This window comes from Electrona antarctica (assembly GCF_951216825.1).
Source record: "Electrona antarctica genome assembly, chromosome: 3".
NCBI lineage: Eukaryota > Metazoa > Chordata > Actinopteri > Myctophiformes > Myctophidae > Electrona > Electrona antarctica.
The window spans coordinates 20,367,734-20,390,227 of record NC_136808.1 but is presented as its reverse complement, the minus strand read 5'-3'; the positions used below and the strand labels follow the sequence as shown (position 1 = coordinate 20,390,227).

General features: G+C 42.0%; 1 protein-coding gene across 1 annotated transcript in view; it reads left to right on the top strand.

Annotated features, from left to right (window-relative positions):
• The window catches only part of iqgap1 (IQ motif containing GTPase activating protein 1), a 61,283-nt gene that overhangs the window by 28,316 nt on the left and 10,473 nt on the right, over positions 1 to 22,494 (top strand). Inside the window, exons 11-28 of the mRNA XM_079497614.1 lie at positions 197 to 281; positions 791 to 954; positions 1,251 to 1,411; positions 2,174 to 2,298; positions 3,545 to 3,708; positions 12,146 to 12,236; positions 12,732 to 12,899; positions 13,311 to 13,453; positions 14,306 to 14,476; positions 14,826 to 14,909; positions 15,002 to 15,073; positions 15,810 to 15,879; positions 16,614 to 16,978; positions 17,807 to 17,970; positions 19,234 to 19,458; positions 20,456 to 20,596; positions 21,155 to 21,239; positions 22,169 to 22,401. Coding sequence (XP_079353740.1) covers positions 197 to 281; positions 791 to 954; positions 1,251 to 1,411; positions 2,174 to 2,298; positions 3,545 to 3,708; positions 12,146 to 12,236; positions 12,732 to 12,899; positions 13,311 to 13,453; positions 14,306 to 14,476; positions 14,826 to 14,909; positions 15,002 to 15,073; positions 15,810 to 15,879; positions 16,614 to 16,978; positions 17,807 to 17,970; positions 19,234 to 19,458; positions 20,456 to 20,596; positions 21,155 to 21,239; positions 22,169 to 22,401 — 2,711 coding nt within the window. The remainder of the gene's footprint in view (positions 1 to 196; positions 282 to 790; positions 955 to 1,250; positions 1,412 to 2,173; positions 2,299 to 3,544; positions 3,709 to 12,145; positions 12,237 to 12,731; positions 12,900 to 13,310; positions 13,454 to 14,305; positions 14,477 to 14,825; positions 14,910 to 15,001; positions 15,074 to 15,809; positions 15,880 to 16,613; positions 16,979 to 17,806; positions 17,971 to 19,233; positions 19,459 to 20,455; positions 20,597 to 21,154; positions 21,240 to 22,168; positions 22,402 to 22,494) is intronic.

Here is a 22,494-nt window from a genome sequence, read left to right as displayed (position 1 = left end):
TGTGTGTGTGTGTGTGTGTGTGTGTGTGTGTGTGTGTGTGTGTGTGTGTGTGTGTGTGTGTGTGTGTGTGTGTGTGTGTGTGTATTAAAGTGAATCGATTCATAATCGTCCATGTCTGCATCACAATTAAACATTTTATTTTCCACCCCTATTTGCCTAATTATGACTTATCTGGTGTGTTTCTCTACATTCCAAGACCTCTCCCGGAGAAGCCCTGTCTAAGGACGAGCTGCAGAGTGGAGTGAATCTGGCCAATGAGGTCGCAGAGGCCTATCAGAAGAGTATGTACAACAACAATGAAACATTCTTTCGCACGTTGCAATTCTTTTATTTAGTTTTAGTCAATCTTTTGAGTAAAATTTAGTTGTCATATTTTAGTCATCTGAAATGTTTTGTAATGGTTGAGACGAAGCACTGAAAGGTCCTGAAAGATACATAACGTCAGTCTTACCCAATACCCAATCTTTCTGTTTTATGAACACAAGGCTGCCGTACTTTATACCTCATACTTTAAATGCTTAGTACCTCTCCCCCTCTCATGAAAGTAATTGACAATATATAAAGTTACACCAACTTTGATGAGGCTGTATTGTTTTGTTTTAAAAATATAAGGTTTTCTTAATTTCCTGAAAAATGTATATTTTTAATTTCCTGAAAAAGGACCATTTGGAGTTATGAGGTTTCCTCCCGACAGCAGAGATATATCGGTTAAATAATGACGTGTATAGTATTGCAGGCGTTGAAGCGAGGTTCTGTGTGTCTCATGGTTTTGTGTGCATCCTCATGGTAGTGCTGCAGGCGGTGGAGCGGATCAACGGTGCCATCAGTGCGGGCGTAGCAGAGAAGACTGTGGAGGAACTGATGAATCCAGACGCCCAGCTGCCAGAGGTCTACCCCAGCGCTGCAGACCTCTACCAGAGAGAGCTGGCCAGCCTGCAGCAACAGAGCTCAGAGGTACACTGACTGCACAGGGTTTCTCAAAGCGAGGGTGCCGTCTGTGACGCAAGTCCAGGGGTGCCACAGAATACCTTTTGGAATTTTTATTTGGATTTTATCAATATCACTTCAGTTTAGACACCCTCTATATTTAGTGAGTCTGTTCTTTTTCATATTTTCTAAACGTAGACATACTACAGCCCTGTGTGTGCATGTTGCATCCTTTGAGGAGCTTGCGGCTCCACTAATGTTTATTTATGGGCAGATTTGAAGTACAGTATAATGAGTCTGAATGTGCTGCCTCCGTCCCGCAGGGCTCTCTGTCCCACCCAGAGTTGCTGGTTGCCGTGGAGATGCTGTCCTCGGTGGTGTTGATGAACCTTGCGCTGGACGCTGGGGACAGGGCTGCCCTCTGGAAGCAGCTGGCCAGCTCCGTTACTGGACTGAGCAATGTGGAGGACGAGTTTGCACAGAGGTACGCGCACGCACGTCTGCACACACACACGCACACCAGTGTCATATTTTTGAGGGGGGCTAACCTCTCCTGTCCTATGTCCAGCTTTTAGTGTGTGTGCACATTTTGCACAACCTTTGTCTTACACAATAATTCAATTCCTGTTGACAATGACAATGACAATTTTACCTCATAGTGAAAACACAAACATTGCGTAACACAACCATTGATGTTTTATAGGAGACTTTCAACTCTCAACTGTCAGTAAGAAGTCTGTGATGTTGATGTACGATGATAAGAGCGCCCCTCACTTCACATGGGTGTGATTTTGTCATCTACAGTTGATTTGCTGAAGATTTCATGTAGTTTTCATCAGTGAGAAAAGGAAGTTGTTGAACTTTTTTAGTTTTCATCAGTGAAAAAAGGAAGTCGTTGAACTTTTTTAGTTTTTTGTCATAGTTTTAGTGAACACCACACACATGAGAGGAGACCTATCACAAGAGGACAGTGTGTGTGATAGGGGTTTTAATGGTGTGTGCGTATTTCTCAGGTGTGTCTGTGTGTGAGTCATATTCACAATTCCCAGGTCCTTTTCAGGGTCTATCCTTGGGGAGGGTTCAGGCCCAAAGGGCATTGAACTTTTAGAAGGATCCGATACATTTCGGTGGGAAGCTTTGTTGCTACTATACACCGCACACAATCTCTCGTGGGGAAGCACACCGAAAGTCTCTCTAAACCAGAGTTGTATGGTTGATGAGCTGTGTGTGTGTGTGTGTCTCTCAGGTACATGGATGAGCTCATGCGTCTGAAGGCAGCAGGCAGAGAGGAGGGCTGTGACTATCTGACGTGGAACGACATCCAAGCCTCCATCGACAACGTCAACCAGACTGTACAGGAGGAGCACGAACGTAAGGTTTTTCAGCTTACGAGTTCATGATTAAAAGTCTAATTGCTTTATATCCACTGTATATAGCGTCGCAGTCCCGCCCCTTTTCATGACGACAAGAGCCCCGGAAGAGAATTAGTAAGAAGAAAAACAAAACAAAGTGTTTTTTTCTTCTTTCTAATTATTTGATCGGCCCAAAACATTGTGTTTATTGTCATGATTTGTCACGAGCTGAGTTGGCTTTGTCCGCAGCATAAACGTCTTTAAATTAATACTTTTTGAAAAGTCTATGGGGAAAATGAACGAGGAATCGATGCTTTATTGTCTTAACACAGAAGCAATAACGCACACAATAACACCCATTACAATTTGACTCACTCCCAATCTTCCACTATAATCTGAAGACTCACCTCTTCAGACTCCACCTTAGCCTGTAGCACTTGCCCTAGCACTTGACCTTGCAGGCGTATGCAAAGGCTAACATTGAATTTAGAATAGCATGTTATGTTAGATGGCAGGTTATTGTTGACCTGGTGTCCTATAGTGTGTATAGTTTCAATGTAGAGATTATTTCTTTGGATATTCTACTGTTCGACTGATGATAGGTTCTTGGTTTGCCATTGATGCCTGGTGCAACCTATACGTTGTTCTACCCTTGATGCCGGCGCGCTCTCTGTGTCTCATCAGCTATTGCTATACATGTAGCAACATAACTATTTAAAAAAATAATGCATCAGAATTTGAAGGTTTTCAGAAACCTTAGGTCAGGCCCTAGAAGGCGTTCCCAGATTCGACCTCAGGCATCAATGGGTTAATGCAATTGATGTATTACCTTGTAAATCGCTCTGGATTAAGAGCGTCTGCTTAATGCCTAAATTGTAAATTGTAGAAGCAGCAGGGCCTTTTCTTAATCACAGCAGTATTGCAGACTATGTTTGTTTGTTTGTCACTTACAGAATATGTAAAAATGTTACACAAAGTGTAAGAATGCCTAAAAACCCTCCAGGGGCTTAAGCATTGGCATTCACCAATAACATCTGTACATTCACAGGACAAAAACTACATAAACATTGAAAATGCAGATCTATTACAAATAAGAACACATATCACACAGGAGGAAAATAACAAGATAAGGAAACGGCAGAACAAATCACAATAAAATCAAAGATAAACAGAGACAATAAGACAACTCCCATAGATGTAAAGGCATGATGATTTACTAAATGACTTTAGCTGAGCTAAATGGACCTCATGTTTGTTTTTTCCAGGTATTGCAGCCATCGGTCAGGTCAACGAGGCCCTGGATGAAGGGGATCTCCTGAAGACCCTGGAGGCCCTCCAGCATCCCTCAGCCAAGCTGACGGACCTGGACCCCTCTGTGTCTCAGCACTACTATGACAAGCTGCTTGAGGCCCGCAGAGAGAAGGCTCACGTAAGAACTGTACCCTGTAGAATATATACATTCTATATCAATACACCCTACAGAATATATACATACTATATCAATACACCCTGCAGAATATATACATTCTATATCAATACACCCTGCAGAATATATACATTCTATATCAATACACCCTGCAGAATATATACATTATCAATCCTATGACAAGCTGCTTGAGGCGCGCAGAGAGAAGGCTCACGTAAGCACAACACCTCAAACGTTTTACATTTCAAGGTCTTCTCTTAACTCTGACAGCATACAAATTGAACCAGATGGACCTGTTCAGTGTCCATTTGGTACCATTTGTATGCTGTCAAGAGTTGCATACTTGAAAGGATGAATTTAGACCCCCCTCCCCCATCCTAAAGGAATCCAGAGAGTCCCTGAAATCCACTTTGAGAGCAACATATTGGGCAATAGGGCAATATATCGCTAATATATCAATATTGTAATACAATTTATATATCAAAAATGTTTTCCTGGCCTTATTTTATACTATATAAAAACAATTTAATTTGATTTTGTCCATATTGCCCAGCTGTACTTGCCCAGCTGAACCCCCCCCCCCCCACACACACACACACACAGCTGATTCTCTGACTAGTTCCGTGAAATACCTGGTGGATGGTTAGTTACCTGAAATGGTTGCAGGACAACTTTCACTCTTGGCTGCTGCCGTTGAGTCATTAGATTAGATTTGAATGAAAGCATCCCAAGGTTTCCATAGAAATATTCACTGTCAGGATGAGACAGACAGACAGACAGACTATTGTTGTTGGTTTGTGATGTAAAAAGGCACCTATTCGACAGCGGTGTACCCCTCTACCTTATTACTTCCTGCTTACCTTCTGTTTGCTTTGCTTCTCTGGATGTAATAGACAGGCAAACATTATGCAAACATGTGGCCCATTATGCAAACACCTCCTGCCTACAGTTACCTCCAGCTTTCATCTCGCCTTTTCAGCAAGTCAAGGTTAATAGGATGTGCTGCATGATTGTGTCACTCAACAAAACAAACATATTTTCAACTGAGAAAAGTGTTGTATTTTCATGTGAAAATACATTCTTTATGTTGTGTAAATTGTATAAATTGAGCCTTATTCTGTGCATGGTTGCATTATGTTATTATAATGCAATACTGTACATGTCAGTAGTTGCTTCAGTAATGGTGGTAGTAGGACTTGTTGATATCACCAGTAAGACGCCCTGAGGGCGAGAGGTTGCGTGCACGCGTCTGCCTGGGTGATGGCAGATGGCAGAACGCTGGGAGAGCACTGGCGCTTTGGCATGGGGGGTCAGATCAACATATAGAATTAATTCTATACAGGCCATATATGGAGCGTGTCTTGAGTGTACAGGGTTTGATGAGGTCAGATGAACAAGAGTTGCTGGCCGGCTCCATATATGCAGATCTAGGTGATGATCCAGTCTTAATGTTAGATGAGGTCAGTGTCGTGATCTTCATATATGGTGGCGTGACGTGTCACGAGGCGTGATGTCATGCGGCGTGACCATATATGGAGGCGTTAAGGGTCTCCATGATATCACGTGATGTCACAAGGTATGATATATTGGCAACCATATAGGTGGTGTGACGGGCGGACGCTCTATATATGGTGGTGTGACGTACACGAGACGCAGGATTTCATAGTAAATGTCCAGATCTGGGACAGTCATATCTGGCTTGGGTTCCATTCCATGAGTCCCATTGTTCCAAAGTACCATTGGTCTGATGGCGCACATTATAACCAAACCTAAGCCTAACCTCAGACTAACATTTTTGAGCGGTGCCTCCGCTCCATTACGCAGCTATGTGTGTCCCCATACATACATACATACGTACATACGTACGTACGTACGTACGTACGTACGTACGTACGTACGTACGTACGTACGTACGTACGTACGTGTATGTGTATGTGTATGTGTATGTGTGTCTGTCGCTGTGTCCGAGCGACATAATATAAATGAAGTCCAACGATCCTCAGAACTGTAACACTGATGACAAGGGAAAAATATATTAACCTGTGTACAAAACACACAATAACACAATATGTTGGAATCAAAGAGAAAGTAAGAGAAGAGAAGAAGAAAAGGCACCTCCATTAAACTGTAAAACTCCTCCTAGCCAAACTCCAGATGACTCAGCATGGCCTGAGCAAGGCTCTGTGTGCGAGGGGAGGAAGTCCTGATTCATTCTTATCTGATGCAGACAGCACAGCACAGCACAGCACAGGGGGCGATTCTTAAAATAATTAAAGTTAACGATGAACCCAGTGACTGTCCCACAGTCCCACAACACATCAGAGCAGACCACCATCGACCCAGTGTTAATTTTGTGGCTATGATGACTAAAACTAAATGTACCGGTATTGACAATTTCGTAAAAAAAATAAAAAATAGACTACAATGTTATGGAGGAACTAGTGGAGAAGAGATCGAGTAGAATTAAAGTCATTTCATGTTTGGTTGCGCTGCGGTGTTGCTCTCTGCAGATCTACAAGCTTGTAGATCGGCTATTTTCAGCAGGCAACAAAGTGTAAAATTACATTTTAGTCGATTAAATCAACTGTACATTTAGTAGACTAAAATTATATATTTAGTCAACTAAAACTTGACTAAATCTAAAACATTTCAGATGACTAAAACTAAATAACAATTTGCTGTCAAAATTAACACTGCATCATAAGCATAGTGTGTGTGTGTGCATGCATAAAGTGAGTGACAAATCGAGTGGCAAAGTGAGTTTAATGTTGTTTAACATTGTTTAATTCAGATAGGACTTTTCTGTTTGAATGTATGGGCTGTCAAGACCAGAAAATAGTTTTTTGCCATTCAGTAGGCGTTCCCGCATAACTTGGGTATGATGATGATGCCATGTGCATGCCCTCTATAGTGACCATGGTTCACTAAATAAATCTGTCTTGTTTAAACCAGAGAGGTTCTTAAACCTTTTCATAACGAGGACTCCAAAATGATGTATTTGGCTGCGGACCCCCATGACAATTTGCCACATGGTGATGCGTTGTGTGCTTGTAGATCAGCTATTTTCAAATAGCCGATGTACTGTAATCCTATATAGGATTACAGTGGTTAAAGTCATTTGGATGCATAAACACATTTAGCTTCGGACCCCCTGGAACCCCCTCATGTACCTCTGGGGGTCCCCTCCGGATCCCACTTTTAGAACCACTGGATTAAACGGTACACCCAGTCAACCAAAAAAGGGACTGTTAAACCACCTAAAACATAGATGATAAAGGGAGTTGTCCCTCCCCATGGCCCGAGACACACAGAAAGGTTGAATTTTACTTATTTGCGCATCAGTGCCAAAAATAATGATCTGATCTACATGCTCACAACGTGTCATGCTAGCAATATGTTGTGAACTTGTAGATCAGCGATTTATTTCCCCCGGTGTGTGTGCAACACCGTGCACAACCGAGTACAACTCGAGCAGAAAGACTCCATGTGATTCGGTCTGCTTATCCCCTCATGACTCCTGCAGACAGCGTAGTGATGTCATGGTGTAATCATACTTTCTACTCCCTCTCTGCTGTCTCCCTCCCACCCCCACTCACTTCCTGTAGCCTAGTATAGTACATTATGTCTGCCTGATGGGCCACACTTTCACGCTTATTTCCTGGTTTTCGAGCTTACGTGACGTTTAACTAGACTCGATTCACAATGCTATGTGCTCTTTATTACCTGTCCTCTGGTTAACCCCGTCTCCCGTCTTTAATTCTGATAACATGCTATGGAATCGGTACAGGGTAGGTGGCCAGACACAGCTACAGTATGTGTGTTTCTAGATACAGGACCATAAAAAGCGCCCTGCTCTGTGCTCTCTCTGACTCATTTGCCTGTGCTATCATAACCCCGGTGAGGTGAGGTGACGATTGTGGATCTGGTATGTGCATGTCTGTGCTGGTTTTGCATATGATGTCACTGCAGAGCACCATATTAGGGGGGGGGGGGGGGGGGGGGGTTCCTCTCAAAGGAAAAAACAAAATCACCAGTTGAGTTGGCTGAACTCACCTGAGTTCAGGGAACAGAGACAGGCTGTGGTTTAACCAGATAACAGTGAAGTGACTAAGTAAGTAAGACTGGGGAAGTAAGTAGGAAGACATTGTGAAAATAGCTAATCGTAGATTGGCTGTTTTCACAATATTTATCTGTGGAACTGAGTCAAACAAAATGTAATGCCTCGTGCTTGTCAGGGTGGGGGGTCCCCAGTTCGAATGTGATTATTTTGGAGGGTCCCCAGTTCAAATATGATTATTTTGGAGGGTCCCCAGTTCAAATATGATTATTTTGGAGGGTCACCAGTTCACATATGATTATTTTAGGGGTCACAGCCTATAGGTTAAGATTGAGAACCACTGGTTTATGAGAAGTGGTACAGACCAACTCTGAGAAGCTCCTATTTAATAAGCCTTAATAGAAAAATGAATTATTTCTAAGCTAAGGTTATTAAAGGCAAGAGGCCTGTAAATGGCAACAACTCTGACGTTCTCGTATCAGTTTTCTGGATCTCTTGTCTTATTTTATCCTGTGTAAATATAGATAAAAGTTATCGAGGTTGCTTTCCAAAACACTTTGCCGCAGCCCACAGTATTTGAAATGTCAACAACCATTAGTTACATGTTGGAGGGTTGGAGGCATCATCATGTGGGAACTTGATGGTTGTTTGTTGCCGAGTTCCATTTCCTCGTCGCACATTCAAGAATGGGAGCAAAAAAAATAGTAAGGGCAAGCTATTTCCCCCTAGCGATCCTTTCTGTGGGCAGTAGGAAATGACAAGCCCCCAACATAGCCGTTTGCTTCCATAAAAGGGCAGAAAGCTGACGACTTTATTAGATAGATCCATTCCAAACCTTTGAGCCCTATTTTTGCCCTATACACTTGAGCTGCCGTGTGGCCAAAGTACATTCACAGTTCACACAATGTGCTCTCGCTGGTTATTGTGAGGAGATTTATCTGCATGGCCAGGCGGAGGAGATGGAGGAAGTGGTCAGGTCAGTGGGAGCTCCGGTGGGATTTCAAAGGGCCCGATGTCTCTCATGTTTGTCAACGCTGTCGGGCAGAAACCTCTTATCTCCATATTCATATTGTGTGTTTTTCCCGTAAATGAACGGCCTACTTGATCATAGATCATACTACACACAGGGGTAGGCACCCTTAGGTGCGGTTGCCAACATTGGCACAGGGGAGGGTGATCACTGGCATACGTGTGTGAGAGAGGTTTTCTCTTTTAAAATTAAATATTAAAAATAGTTCAGTCAGTTAAAATAAGTCCCCCTAACAAATTACATCCCGCACATAATTCGACATTCATACAAATATCCTAACTCTGACTGGGGACTGGGAGGGGAGTCTGGAAGATAGGTGGGTTAATGCTCAGTTGGAATGTGGTGTCATAATTCAATGTAATGTTGATATGGCAAAATATGTCAAAATATCTCAGACCCCAACTACAGCGTTAAACACAAAAAAGCATCAAAAGAGTTTGAAGCTTGTAGATCTGCTACGTTTGATGCTTTTGAATTTGAATCCTGAAAGGTTTTGGACATACAGTATGAGGTTTCCACCTGACAGAGACATACAGTATGAGGTTTCCACCTGACAGAGACTATGTTCAGTATATAACTGAAGCAGTGAAAGCGACGGAAGAGTTGGAATCGAGCCAAGCCGATGAAGCCAGTTGGGAAAATGCAGATTAAAGCCCAATTTATGCTTAGATGATAAAGATGTTTTTTGATATTGTGAGTCATATGAATTGCATAAGGATTACTAAAGCTTTTCAATTAGTCTTAGGGATTAGAGACAGTTTGCCTGCATGCTGCTCAATGATGCGCTGCAGTTTGAAATTGATTTATTTCTTCTACTGCCAAAAATAATGATCTGATCTACAAGCTCACATCAGTCACGTACAATTACAGTTTAGTCGGACATAGAGTGGCTCAGAGCCTCTGCCTGATGGCCTCAAAAGTCTAATATCTCCCCCAGTCCCTTTGGTCTAGTGGTTAAGATGTTGGACTTTCACGCGGGAGACCTGAGTTTGAATCCCGGGTGTTACACATATAAGCATCAATCTGCATAGACTGTGGGCTGAGCGCACTAAATGTTGCCTAAATATACAGTCCTGCCTGTGCCTAGTCAACAGACTTAACAGGCAGAACAATACTCTTTTAAATAAACTCTTGACTAGTTGGGATATTTATCAGATTTACTAGCATTTACAGCAGTAAATGGCATCCATGAAGGATCCATGTGTATCATTATAATAATAAAAAAAAAGCACACATGTATAAATAACCCTTTTGTCTTCATTCAGTTGAAAGGTTGTATGGGACAAAATGTGGGAGTGGCACATTTTTTCCAAAGATTACAAAGAGTGATAAGCAGAGTCCTTCTGCTTGAGTTGTACTCGGTTGTGCGCGGTGTTGCACACACACCTGGGAAAATCGCTGATCTACAAGTTCACAACATATTGCTGGCATGACACGTTGTGAGCTTGTAGATCAGATCATTATTTTTGGCACTGATGCTTTCACTTCCTCTATTTCCATTACCGGTAATAAATTACAAATATCTCTTGTGTTTCTGTTTTGCACGGTACAATCATGCTGGAGAAGCCTTTAGTGCTAAAAAACACTCATGCAAAGTAATTAAGAAAATGCCTGACGGACAGACATTTCGGCGAGTATTAGTAATCCCTCTAATTACCAGCAATATGTTGGAAAAGTGTCCTCCTAGCCTACTAAAGCAAGTTACACCCAAACAGTCTTGTACCCATGGCTGCACCACACCCCATCTAGTACACACACTGCCAGTTGAAGACACTCGCCTCCTACATTTGTGGCACTAACTGCAAACGGATAAGCGCTAAATTCACTCTAGTCCTAGCAAGGCTTTAATTTACTGTTAAAGACAGCTCCATTTGGGCTGAAGCAGAGTGGCATAGAGTTAAAGTACTGCTTGGGTTCTGCGCTGCCTGAGGGCGAATGGATTGGCTGGTGACTCCCATGTGTACCAGAGGAGGCACGAGATGAATCAAATTCGTTTTTAATTTTGAAACGTTATTTGAAAATGTTTTGAAATTATAATAATGTAGGAAACAAAAAATAAAGGGACCCATACAAATGTGTCTGCGACCCTCAAATGGGTCCCGACCCAGTGTTTGAGATACAGTGGGGGGGAGATATCTCCTATATCTCGCAACTGGAGTATTCTGCATAATGTTGGCTGCCCAGCCCACCCTTACGTAAGAAACCACACCTTCAGATCAGGTATCAGTCCACACCGCCCCCTACTTTTTATCCACCCAAAGGCACGATCAGAGGGGGTGGGACAGAGAATGAGAGTGGAGAGGGGGTGGGACAGAATGAGACGTGAGGCTCAAAGCAAAATGAGTTGTGCTTTTCGTCCAGCTCCTGAAACCAGTATCAGCGAGGTGGCCACAACAACAAGCGCATGAACATGCATATACAAACCCCCCAACAACCCTGTGCCCCCTACGCAAGCAGGGTCCACACACACACACACACACACACACACACACACACACACACACACACACACACACACACACACACACACACACACACACACACACACACACACACACACACACACTGAGCAAAGGGGTGAGGGTGCCATCTGGATGCAGGCATGGATTACTACAAGACGAGATTCCACAATGTGTTGATGTTTTGACTTCATTGTTGGGATGCAGGGCTGGGAAAAATATATTGAAATTTAAAACCTCTAACCGGCTCAATCGGGTTATTGTTTTTTGTTTTTTTATCCTGAAAAGTAACAGTTTTGGACACCCGGCAATATGACAAATAATTATTAATGTGCCACTTTTGAAGCAAGGATGGTGGTGCTGTGTTGCTTCTTTTCCTGTGTGTGCATGTACAGGTATTTGTGCGTGCATTAGGGCTGAAACATTTATTCATAGATTAATCGAGATGCGGACATGGACGATTATGAATCGATTCATGTCAAAAATATAATTTGTTTTTGTATGTTACATAATTATTATGTTTTAAAGAACGCTGCTTAATGGTTTTGTAGTGTAATAAAATATGGAAGTAAATGTTTTCATTATGGATAATTAGAAAGCACTTTGTTTATTAGTCACAGAGTGAGGAACATAAATCGTGTATTGGAATCTAGATGCATCTTAATTAGGGGTGGACATTTGTGAATCATTTAATAATCGCGATTCGATCAAATTATAATTGAATTGTGGCCCTCTGAATCGGAATCGAATCAGGTACCCAGAGATTTCCGCCCCTAGCGTGCATACATGGCTCCTTTCACAGGGAACTGATTCATTTTTCAAAATATTCTTGAGTGTGTTCCGCTAGGAGACTCAGGATCCCTCATATAAATATTGTTGTATGTCTTCCACTAGGAGACTCAGGATCCCTCAGCTGTCCTGTGGTTGGATGAGATCCAGGATGCAATACTCGCGGCCAACAAGAATACCCAGGAGGCCTTGCAGTGTAAGAACACACACCATTAGACACATCATGTTTGACTCAGAGGTCATTTCTATACACAGACAAATGTGGCAAAGACAAATATGGCAAAGACTTGTCCTTGACCGTGGCAAATTTGAGATTTTCTGTTTTGCACACCATTTTATTCTCAAATGTTTGCAAGGACCCCCATAACGCTCAGAGTTACAGACCTGTTATGGTCATTCAGGGCTATGTCTTTTTGTTTCTGGTTATGTTATTGTCTGCTCATTTTGTCTGGCATTAATGGCATTTTTACAAAAATGTCCACCACAAGGAGCCAACATGGTGATGAAACCTGCTCATAATTCTTACATCCCTTTGTTGGGTATGCCATTATCGGCTAAAACAAAAGCTTGCAGATTGAAAATAGGTCTTAAGAGGTTAAACTGAAAAGCAGTGGGTTTGTCCTCTTTTGCGTGTTGCTCCACGAGAGTGCATGAAGAAGAACTTCAATGATCACGTTCTCTGTCCCTTCAGTCTCACAGGCCATCCAAGCCATCAACGAGGCGGTGGACAGCGGCGATGCGTCCCAGACTCTGGCCGCTCTGCGCAGCCCTGGCGTAGGGCTCTACGGGGTCACAGCTGAGTGTGCACAGACCTACCAGCAAGACCTGAGCAAGATCAAAGAGGAGAAGATCAAAGAGGGTAAGGAGCGGAATTTTGTGTTATCCTTTAGACCAAAATGTGCAGTCATTTGTTTTTTGCATAATGCTTGTCAATAAATAAGAGTGAAAAGGGAAAGCAGGGAGGGAATGAAGAGGTGGTCGGTTGATGGGTCAACTTACTAATTATTTCATGGCTGGGTATATTTTACCACTCGTTAAGAGTTTTTAGTTGATGATGTCTTCTTATAGGCTAACCTGGACGTTTCTCCTGCCATGGGTTCATACAACAGATTTACACTGGAACTTTTTGCATTTGGTTTTGGATAAATTATGAAAACGAGCTCTGTAGCAAACAAAGGCTTATTGATGATATGCACACATTTTGTTCAACAAGTAAGTCTCACTATGTCTCTCTCTATCTCTCTCTCTCTCTCTCTCTCTCTCTCTCTAGGTGATAATGGCAGTGAGTGGATGAAGCATTGGGTGAAGGGGGGGCACAACTACTTCTATAACATGAAGACGGAAGAGGGCACCTGGGTGGAACCCGAGGCATTCCTCCAGAACAACACCCAACTCAACAAGGAAGACATTCAGGTAGGTTAATAACCGCAGTGGTCCAAGGACCCACAAATTCATGTGCATTTGGCTGCAGACCCCCATCGGAAAATATTTTGTGCCAGGGAGTCGGGAGACTTTACTGTGTTGTAAAAAATGTTTCAAACATACATTTCCAGTGCTGTACTGTAGTACACCAAGTAGAGGCAGTTTTAATCTATTGGAGTATTTCCAATTTTCAGTACTTTTACTTCTACTCCACTACATCTGAGAGGCAAATGTTATACTTTTACTCCACTACTGTTCTTTGACAACTTCACTTACTTTATAGATTCTGACCATTATTACAAAACATACATTATCCACTTCAGCTCTGTATACATTTCGGCTATTTGAAAAAAGCTGATCTACAAGCTCACAATGCGTCACGATGCGATGCATTGTAAGCTTGTAGATCGGCTAGTTTTAAAACGACTGAGGAGGACCTAGAGTACTTTCTACTTTTGGTACTTCAAATACATTTAGATACCAATACTTTTTACTCAAGTACATTTTTAATTCCACAATTGAACTTTTAACAGAGTATTTCTACGTTGCAGTGTTGATACTTTTACTTCTGAGTACTTTTCCACCACTGTACATTTCTCAGATCCGTTCAAGATTATTTTGTAATTAGCCGACCTACAGTATATATAGGGTTAAAGTGGGTAAACTGATTTTGATGTTATATTAACTAACTTTCGGGGACCCCTTGTAACCCTCCCAAGGACCACTGGGGGTCCCCAGACCCCATTGTAAGAACTACCGGGTTACTGTACCGGTCCAATGATACATTATCACTGCGCTCCATGAGATACACTAAGCAGCTTACTTTATGTGTTTCCTTATCAGTCTGTAGTTTCCGGGGTAACCACAGCCTACAATCGAGAGCAGCTGTGGCTGGCTAATGAGAGTCTAATCGCTAAGTTGCAAGCGCGTTGCCGTGGCTACCTGGTCAGAAAACGCGTAAAGGAGCGAGTGGAGTTCCTGCAGACTCAAGACCCGGCTATTAAATGCATACAGGTGAGAGAACATGGGCAACAAGATAAAAGCCAAGTTTAAAACTGTGTACACCCAATACACCGTGTTCATGGGCAAAACATTACACACACACACACACACACACACACACACACACACACACACACACACAGTCACACACACACATTTGTTGACGCAAACGGCGCTAGACATCCAAATCCAATGTTTCATCTAAAGATACTGGACACACACACACACACACACACACACACACACACACACACACACACACACACACACACACACACACACACACACACACACACACACACATATCTAGAGTGCTTTGCATTGCAACCATCTAACCTCCCTTCTCCCCAATTCCTCCCAGGCCCACTGGAGAGGCCGCAAGCAGAGGCAGACCTTCAAAGACCGTAAGAAGTATCTGAAGGACCATAGTGACGATGCTGTGAAGGTACAGTAACCTCTGTACCCTTCTGACTGAGCACAATGTTTACGGCTGGTGCGGAAAGTACTGATTTTGATCATCTATTCTCCTCCTCCCAGATCCAAGCAATGGTTCGGATGCACCAAGCACGAAAGAAATACAAGGACCGCCTGATGTACTTCAAAGATCACGTAAGCATAGTAACAACAGCAGCAGCTTCAATATCTGATACATTATAGAGGCTATGCACGTGCCATCCTTGTACCTGGAGGTTATGCAGGAGCGGACGCCTAGGAGTGGCAAGAAACTACTTTCTGGCCTTGACAGCCCATACTGTATATCCAAACGGATACAATCTGATTGAACAAATCAGATTGTATTAAATAACATTAAACTCAACTACATTGCAGCTGTACGGAAAGGTACTGCTGCATTATGTGCAATTTAGAAACGGGTGGTACGCAGGACCCTTGAGTGATTTCCAACAAGCGCTTCCAAACTCCAATTCTCCTTGCTGCTCAATGTTTTGCCACTCAGTCTATGAGAGGGGCGTGCTATCGGTGGAAAAGTGAGGCATGTGCATGCTCTCTATACTGCTGCAAATCGAGTCAGATTATAGAACTGTTTTACTACCACTATAGATCAGAACTGGCAGGTCATGTAGAACATTTTAGGTCACAAAGGATAGCGCTGAGATCAAGTCAAATGAGGAGCCTGCTCTAATGAAAGCATGTGGATCTTGCCTGTAGATCACTGTCCCCCGATGCACCCACTGACATTTACTCCCAGTCCTCTGGGACTTTATGGGATGCTCATTTAGCTCTCAATAAAATGCAAAAGTCATCGGGATGTAGTTCTCCTCCACGCTATTGTCTTTGTGTCTAAACCTCCTGATCAGCCATGTGATTGCATTTTGCTCTGCTGCAGATCAAAGAGGTGGTGAAGATTCAGGCTTTCATCAGAGCCAACAAAGCCAGGGATGACTACAAGACACTGAGTGAGTAGGATCCAATAATAATAATGGCAGCTGATGAAATGTTTAATTTTTTAGATGAACTGTTACACTCCTAGCTATGAGTATGTTTTTAAAGGAGTGCTAAGGTGCAGCTAGCTAGGGTGAGTTTGCATCCTCCATGGCAGGTGAACTTCATGGTAATAAAATGGATCATTCTCAGCCTAAGAAACGTTTTGAATCGTCATCTCATTATTTAAAACATATTAAAGATATTTTGGTCCAAAATAAATCGCCTACAGCTCCTACAGTTTTGAGCTTGAGGGTAAATGTAATAGGCTCTATGTGCAGTTTTATGCACATATGCTGTGCTGCCTTTAAAAGGCAAAACTATTCATAGTTTAAGAATGTTCAATGATTCTGTCATTTAATCATTTAATAAGTTATGTTAAAAAGTGAAGTTCTTTGTAACGGATCATATTGTTTGTACTGCCATCTAGTGGTGGAGGAAAAAAGTAACAGTTAGCTGTGCACATGGTCTGCTGCGAATTCTTCTAATAACGCTTTTGCCTTGGACATTATTTGTCTGTAAGTACATTTAAGCACATTTAGCCTTCATTACATTAGTATCATCGGTAACACCTGTGAAAGAAGTCTGAAGAGACCCGGAAGTAGGAAAGTAGTTGTTTCCAAAATGTTGTGCATGCATAGAGCCTATTGCATGCATAGAGCCATTTGAAGTCCACCTATACATAACTTCCCCCTCTCTCGTCACACAGTCAACGCCGACGACCCTCCGATGGCTGTGGTGCGTAAGTTCGTCCACCTGCTGGACCACAGCGACCAGGACTTCCAGGAGGAGCTGGACCTCATGAGGCTCCGCGAGGAGGTGGTCACCAACATCCGCTCCAACCAGCAGCTGGAGAACGACCTGAACCTGATGGACATCAAGATCGGCCTGCTGGTCAAGAACAAGATCACGCTGCAGGAGGTGGTCTCCCACAGCAAGAAGCTCACCAAGAAGAACAAGGGCCAGCTGTCCAACCTGATGATGATGAACAAGCAGAGAGGAGGCCTCAAGGCGCTCAGCAAGGAGAAGAGGATCAAACTGGAAGCCTACCAGTATCTCTTCTATCTCTTACAGGTAAACATACCTTTGTTCAAGTTCAAGAGGGTTTATTTGCCATTTGTATCAAATCTAATCTAATCAAATCCAATCACACTTTATTTATAAAGCATTTACAAAGGCTTTATATGCTTGTATAAGGTCAGATACAAAAAAACAAGCATACAGAGAACAAGAAAAATAGCATAATATAACAACAATTATACAACGGGTTGTATCGAGGAAGCAATCTGATTGGTTGAAACCGCTTTCTAGCCATGCTTAAACCACGATATAGGAACGGCTAATAAAAACAAAGAATTCAGCCGTGCTTTTCTCTCAGAGACCGCAGACTCGGTGGCTAGGCTAGCTAGTTTCTTGGGACATTTGTGGTCGTAGTGACTATCTGTCATTGACAAATTCTTATTTTTCAGCGATTCTCTTAGTTTTAAGGGTAACTGTTGTATAATTGCAATATTACACTCAAGGGTGCCTGTGGTGCCGTAAGAACTCGCCCGAATAAAGAACGTCACCCTCTTGTGTAATATTGCTTAATAGTACAATACTATATGGTCTGCTAGAACAGCAGCCCATATAGTAATTGGTAAATTGCAGAAAAATGCTGCGTTCACACTGGCAGATACAAAATCTACAAATCTACAAATATGCTGTGTATCTTTTTCTCTTTTGTATCTGCCATTGTAAACGCAGCATTATAGATGGTAGATACATAATAGATGAGAAGCAGATGCCGGTGGCAAAATGATTTGCCTTTTGCAAGCAAGTAGATGTAGAAGGAATTAAAGTCTTGATTTAGCCTTGATTTGAACCATTCCTCTGTCTTCCGTCTTTCTGCCCGTCATTCAGACCAACCCCACGTATCTGGCCAAGCTGATCTTCCAGATGCCTCAGAATAAATCCACTAAGTTCATGGACACAGTGATCTTCACGCTGTATAACTATGCCTCCAACCAGAGAGAGGAGTACCTGCTGCTCAAGCTCTTCAAAACCGCCCTTCACGAGGAGATTAAGTGAGTGTGACAGTCTCTGCATGGCAGTGGTGGAAAGCAACTAAGTACTAAGTATTAACTTAAGTACAACTTCCCTTCCAATTTCAAGTAATGAACTCCGCTACATCTCAGAGGCAAATATTGTACTTTTACTCTAATTATTTGCAAACTTTATTTACTAGTTATTTTGTAGATTTTGATCAATATTACAAAACATGCATTAATCACTTCAGCCCTATATACGTTTCGGACATTTCACCTATAGCTAAGACCCGGCCACTCCCACTTGGAGACTTCCAGCCGGGCTCATTAATTCCAATGAAAATATGGATTTTACACATTAAATACTGGCTCATTTTTGGAAACAGACCTTCAAAATCTCTTCCAAATCCGTCAACAAGGCCTGCCATATGCACTGGAAAAATATGTGTGGGGCATTTCTCTTTTAAAACAATGTTTTATCATATTTTTAACCCTGTACTGTTGTTGTATCTGTTATGTTTTGCTTTGTTTTTTTTCTTAATAAAGTCTGTTCCTAGTGTTCCTATGTAAAGCGCTTTGGGTATTTAGAAAAGCGCTATATAAATTTGAGCTATTATTATTATTATTATATAGGAAAACTATTGGTGGAGAGGTTTGTCTAACCCATGTTATGCTTAGCTGTGATTGGACCATAGCAGTTTGGGGAGGGGCTTAGCTATAGGTCAATTGAAAAGAACTTGTAGATCTGCTATTTTCCTATTTTACTCAAGTAAATGTTGCTTTCCAGACTCTTACTATTTCTGTATTGCAGTACTTTTACTTAAGTAAAATCTTTTCCCACCACTGCTGCATGAGGCCTAATGGGGAGGGAGGAACGCAGCTGTTAACTAATTACATTATAAAATGCAAAGAATGCATGCTATATGTACATTATAAAATGCAAAGAATGCATGCTATATGTTTGTCTGTCTGTAGTCTGTACTAGAGTGCATTTGTACATATTGAGTGACTACATGTTATTCATGCAATACTTATATTAAGTATTGCCTATATGTACATAGCATAGCACTAACTATATAATCACTGTTTGACCGTGGGGAAGTACTCATAAGAGATTGGGAATGTACATTGACTGCACAGTGAGTGGGTGATTTATTTTTATTACCAATACTAGATCCGTTATATCTAGGCAGCATTTCTTTTTATGACTTCTGCTTTAATGTGTTATCTTGACCTGCCGTAATGCTTGAATTATCTCCCTGGGATTAACAAAGTGCAATGTAATCTAATCTCCGTCCACAGATCTAAAGTGGACCAGATCCAGGAGATAGTCACGGGGAACCCCACAGTCATTAAGATGGTCGTCAGTTTCAACCGAGGGGCGAGGGGCCAAAATGCACTGCGACAGATTCTGGCGCCGGTCGTCAAGGAGATCATGGACGACAAATCTTTGAACATCAAGACGGACCCCGTGGACATCTACAAGAGCTGGGTTAACCAGATGGAGACGCAGACTGGAGAGGCCAGGTGAGATCTGAGGCCTGGCGACAAGTTCTGACTTTGTTCATTTCGTCAACTGTGAAAAATGTTCGTCGACTGCCTTTTTTCCCCTGACGACAACTAAATAAAACGTAAATAAAATCTAAGCTATGATGACTAAAATTAAGACTAGTTGGTGTGTCTAATCTGCGGGTGCATCCCAAGTATAAATCAGGCATTGCGACGCCATCAAGGCCTGCCAAAAATACACTGTAGGTCAACTGCAGATTTAATAAACTAAAATATTATGATTAGTTTACGGGAACTCCTTTTGGTGTTCACTTCACTTTCAATGTTTTATTTTGGTCTTCAGTTCATGTACAGAATGAAACAGTATATAAATAAAGATACATTTCTATGACCAAAAAATGTGTAGGCTGAAGCTAATTAGCTTATTTTGCCTACCCTCACCAACTACAAATAATATATGACAAACAAAGAAAACAAAAACAAAGTAATAAGTCTCTGTAAGAATACAGGAAAAAACAAAAAGAGACATATATTTTTGGGGGTCCTTGACATGAAAATGTTTGAAAACCACTGACATGGAAACATGTTTTTTTCAGAAAACTGTCAGGATTTAGAAGACATTTGTAGAATCGTCCTCAGGTCTAAACGGGATAAAACAGGTCTAAAACATTTCAGATGACTAAAGTGAGACTAAACTAAATTAAAGTGAGCCACCATTTGGTGTTCCCCATCCACCCCTTCTTATCCCCAACAGTAAACTAGGGATGGACGATATGAAAATTACGTTTCGATTATTGTGGCAAAAATCATCATGATAATGTGATTAATGATATAATCCCTATTCTGGGGAGAACGTTTGCCAAAAATAGCAGATCTACAAGATCTCGCTGAGAGCTTGTAGATCTGCTATTATAACGAGAGCTTGTAGATCTGCTATTTTTGGAGAATTGATTTGAGTGGGTTTTTTTTGTTATCACAATAAAAGGTAATAACGATTGTGGTCCCATCACTACAGTAAACTGCCGTACGACGTGACCCCGGAGCAGGCCATGTCTCACGAGGAGGTAAGGACGAGACTGGAAGCGTCCATCAAGAACATGAGGACGGTCACAGACAAGTTCCTGTCTGCCATCGTCGTCTCGGTGGACAAGATTCCGTAAGTTATTCAACCTTACTGGTAAACTATAGAACAAAGCGGAGATCCGGGCACACTTAAAGGTGAGACGGTGAGATTGGGCACTTGAGCGAGTGTAACGTAAGGCTGTCCCCAAACATTCAGGGTTCGAATGTTCGCTCCCCACTAATAGTGGTAGACTGGTAGTTGCTAAACCACGCAACGATAATTATTTACAATATGAAAACCATGCATCTTGAACAACACTGGGATTATTTATGGAACCTGCAGCAGTAGGTGAGTAATTACTTTTATCTATGTTGGACGTTTGTTTTGGTTTGGTTGAGCTGCTAACAAACGTCCTCCTTAACGACTACCCTGTTACAAATACACTGTGTGGGAAGCATAACATTGTGGCAAATTGAATTACAAACGAATTCTTCGGATGTTCGCTCAAGAATTCCTGCCGAAGTTCGAGTCCTAAAAAAAGGGCTAGGGTACAGCCTTAGTGTAACGTCAGAGCAAAATGGCTGCTGTGTGGATATGGTCTGAATTCCAAGCCTTCTGCGTCTACAGTCTTATCTGTATTGTGTTTCCCAGGTATGGGATGCGTTTCATCGCCAAGGTGCTGAAGGACAGCATTCATGAGAAGTTTCCCGATGCCACAGAGGATGAGTTGCTAAAGGTTGGTCTCCTCACCAGCTTGGAGTTGACAACATTGTTATCCTTCCACCCTGGCAAGCTTCAAAAGCATTGCTCCTGTTCCTGTCGTCTTGACTGAAACATCTTCTCTCTTCCTCTCTATCTGTTCTTGTCTTATTCATTCCTCTTGTGCCTGTATTTATTTATCATTTCCTTTCTCTTGGTTTATTCTCCCTGGCTTTTGTTCCTTGCTGTCTGACTAGTTCCAGCCTCTTTGTTGCGGGTGTCCTTACTCTGCCTGCTGAAAAAAGGTGAGCCACACCACCTCTCATGGCTCTCCTCCTGTCTCCTCTTCCTTCTCCTCAGTAATTCCAACCAGGAATGGGGATTCTAACTACTTTCCTCTGTTTATTAACCCATCTAACCAACAGACTTAAAACAATAAAATAAAATAAAACAAAAGAGGCAAAATCATGGATTAAACTGAGAGGTTTTAGATGACTAAATATAAGTAAAACTAAAAGGTGTGTTATTCAAAAGACTAAATCAGAATTTGCTCTAAAAATTAACACTGCCCTGGTACAACCCCCATTTATTAAAAGTTATTGTTTTCCTTTTCTGGCAAATCTGCCTTTCTATAGATGTATTGGTTTAATTTGGTTGAACTAATTCAGAACTAAATTGGAGTAAGGAGTCCATCGGTTTAATCATCTCTAATTCACACCCACTAATCAATGGAAGATGGAATACTTATTCCATAATGTGTAATTGTGTTTATATATACACACACACACACACACACACACACTCTTATATGTATTTGTTTATTAATAATGTTTATAACAATTTATTTATTTGTCTTACATGCTAATATATTTCTACATGTTTGTTGTGTCTTAAAGTGTGTGTGTGTGTGTGTGTGAGAGAGATCACTTAAGATAAATGGACACTTAAATATGTGTTTTTGTTCAGATCGTGGGGAACCTTTTGTATTACCGCTACATGAACCCGGCCATCGTAGCCCCGGACGCCTTCGACATCATCGACATGTCGGCCGGAGGTCAGCTGACCACGGACCAGCGGAGGAACCTGGGCTCCATCGCCAAGATGCTGCAGCATGCGGCGTCCAACAAGATGTTCCTGGGAGATAACGCCCACCTCAACCCTATCAACGAGTACCTCAGTGTCTCCTACCAGAAGTTCAGGTAATGCCCACCATAGACATAGAAAGGCAGACACCTCCTTCGGCTCTGGGGCGTCTGTATCTCGAGGAGTCTAGCTTCTGTGACGCACGCGGA